This window comes from Scomber scombrus, chromosome 3 (genome assembly GCF_963691925.1).
Source record: "Scomber scombrus chromosome 3, fScoSco1.1, whole genome shotgun sequence".
NCBI lineage: Eukaryota > Metazoa > Chordata > Actinopteri > Scombriformes > Scombridae > Scomber > Scomber scombrus.
The window spans coordinates 22261043-22263227 of record NC_084972.1 but is presented as its reverse complement, the minus strand read 5'-3'; the positions used below and the strand labels follow the sequence as shown (position 1 = coordinate 22263227).

The 2185-nt window shown below is 46.2% G+C and overlaps 1 protein-coding gene across 1 annotated transcript; it reads left to right on the top strand.

Moving 5' to 3' along the window:
- Positions 1–1117: 1117 nt before the first annotated feature.
- Positions 1118–1975, top strand: LOC133978053 (leucine-rich repeat-containing protein 3-like). The gene has a single exon (XM_062416394.1). The coding sequence runs from the start codon at positions 1118–1120 to the stop codon at positions 1973–1975; it is 858 nt and encodes a 285-aa protein (XP_062272378.1).
- The last annotated feature ends 210 nt before the right edge of the window (positions 1976–2185 follow it).

Sequence of the window (2185 nt, the reverse complement as noted above, 5' to 3'; positions counted from 1 at the left end):
AATGATCTGACAACAACTGACTGGATTATCTGAAGAACCTTAAAATGACACCATTTATAGACCCAAATAGATTTTTAAAGAAGTCAAACAGGCGGGCAGACGGGAAGCTGAGACTTGCAATGTCTCTAAAATAGCTTAACACACATAACACATGTAGTTTATTCTCCAGAGGTTTTACCCATGTGATGCACAGTCTAGCCAGATTTTTTTTTTTTTTACTTTCAACTCCTAACTGAATAGTGAGCACATGCTCAACCCAGATTACTGCTGGGTTATTTTTCCAGTTCTGTCACTTATTGACTGTAGGACATACGTAGGATTGATATTCTTGCTGTTAATAGTCCATCAGGCAATACTTGGGCTATCGATCCTTCCTCTTTCTAACCACCATTCCTACAATGCACGGCCCCTCCCTTCTACTCATGGAAGATGATTAAGGAGCTATGGCATCATGGGTAAATAAATAGAGGAATGAATGAGATGAACATGTATTGATGAGTCTAATACGATGCTCTTCTTCTGGTCTTTAGCTGCAGGCAGGACACAGCAGGAGTAGAGACAGGCAGGTGGAGTTCAGATAATCATGTCTGATGCTTTATGTCCTTTTAATGCAGAAATACAAGAGGGGTTTACAGTCTTATTAAATGATCATTACAGCTGATTAGACTGTGATTCATGAGGAAATCACTGCATTAATATGTGCTTTTGCCTGTCCTAAAAGTCAAGTTATTAGCAAACAGCACCACCAGATTTAAATTAGTTTGCGTGCAATGTGAAATATAAGGAATATTTTTCTTTTATTGAAACATGTTTTGATGCTTTAGTATCACGCTCTCTCTGTGCAGGAGCGTATTTATCAGATAGACCAGCTTAAGCTCATTCAGTGTCTACCTCTTTACCCACTGACCTTTTTTCTCCTCCTCCTCCTAAACATCATAATCTCCCCTGTCAGCTTTCATTTTGATTGCATTTTGTTTGAAGGGTTTGTAAAGAGAGAGAGAGGAAGAGGGAGTCAGCTGTTCCAGACTGATCCTTTTTTCTCTATCTGTCAGGTTCTCCTGGTGCGACGGTGTGTCTGATTGGGACCTGGTGTGTGTCAGAGGGCTATGGTGAGGCGATGTGCACAGGCTGGTGTGAGGAGAGATGTACCAGCGTCAGTGGAGGAAGACGGTTTGGTAAAGGAGTGGATCTTCCTTCATGGCTGTTCATCTCGCTCTTGTTTTTGGCTCTGTGGGGCCAAGCCTCCCCAGAGTGCCCGGACAGCTGCCACTGTGCCTGGGACACGGCCACGGTGCTGTGCTCAGATGCAGGGTTGCGGGAGATCCCAGAGGGGATCCCCCCAGAAACAGTCTCCCTCCACCTGGAGCGCAACTACATCCGGAACATCCCAGAGAGAGCCTTCAGTGATCTGGTCCACCTGCGGGACCTGTACCTGTCCCACAACCGCATTGACTCGCTGTCTTCGGGGGCCCTGCGGCACCTGGGACCTGAGCTGCGTCTGTTGGACCTCTCACATAACCAACTAAGGAAGGCCAGCAGGGAGGAGTTTGGCTCCACTCGTGCAAAGACACGACTCTACCACAACCCCTGGCACTGTGACTGCGCCCTGCAGGAGCTGATGGAGACTCTTAATCTGGAGCCTGAGACAGTGAACGGGATCATTTGTGAGAGCTCTGTGAGAGGGGTGGGCGAAGGGAGCAGGTGGGAGGACCCGGGGGCACAGGGCGAGCATGCAGGTCAACCACTGGTCAAACTCCTGGATTATGGGGTGAATTTCTGCAGCTTGCAGAGGAAAACCACTGATGTGGCCATGCTGGTGACAATGTTTGTGTGGTTCTTCATGGTTATTGTGTATGTAGTGTACTATGTGAGGCAGAACCAAGCTGAGGCACGCAGGCATTTGGAGTACTTGAAGAGTCTACCCAGCCCACGTAAGACCCCTACAGAGACAGACACTCTAAGCACTGGTTTCTGAACTTCTGCTCGGCTGTAATTAAAATGGAATGATCAAATGATCAAAAGGCCATGCGACTGATAAACTCCAAAATGGTGTGAGGACTTACTGTAAGATGACTGTGAATGATGGTGATACAGGAAATGAACCTTTTACAGCTGTATATTGTGACTGCAATATTTCCTTATGTTTGTTTTTACAAACAACATTTTTTCTTAATCCTTCTTTTCC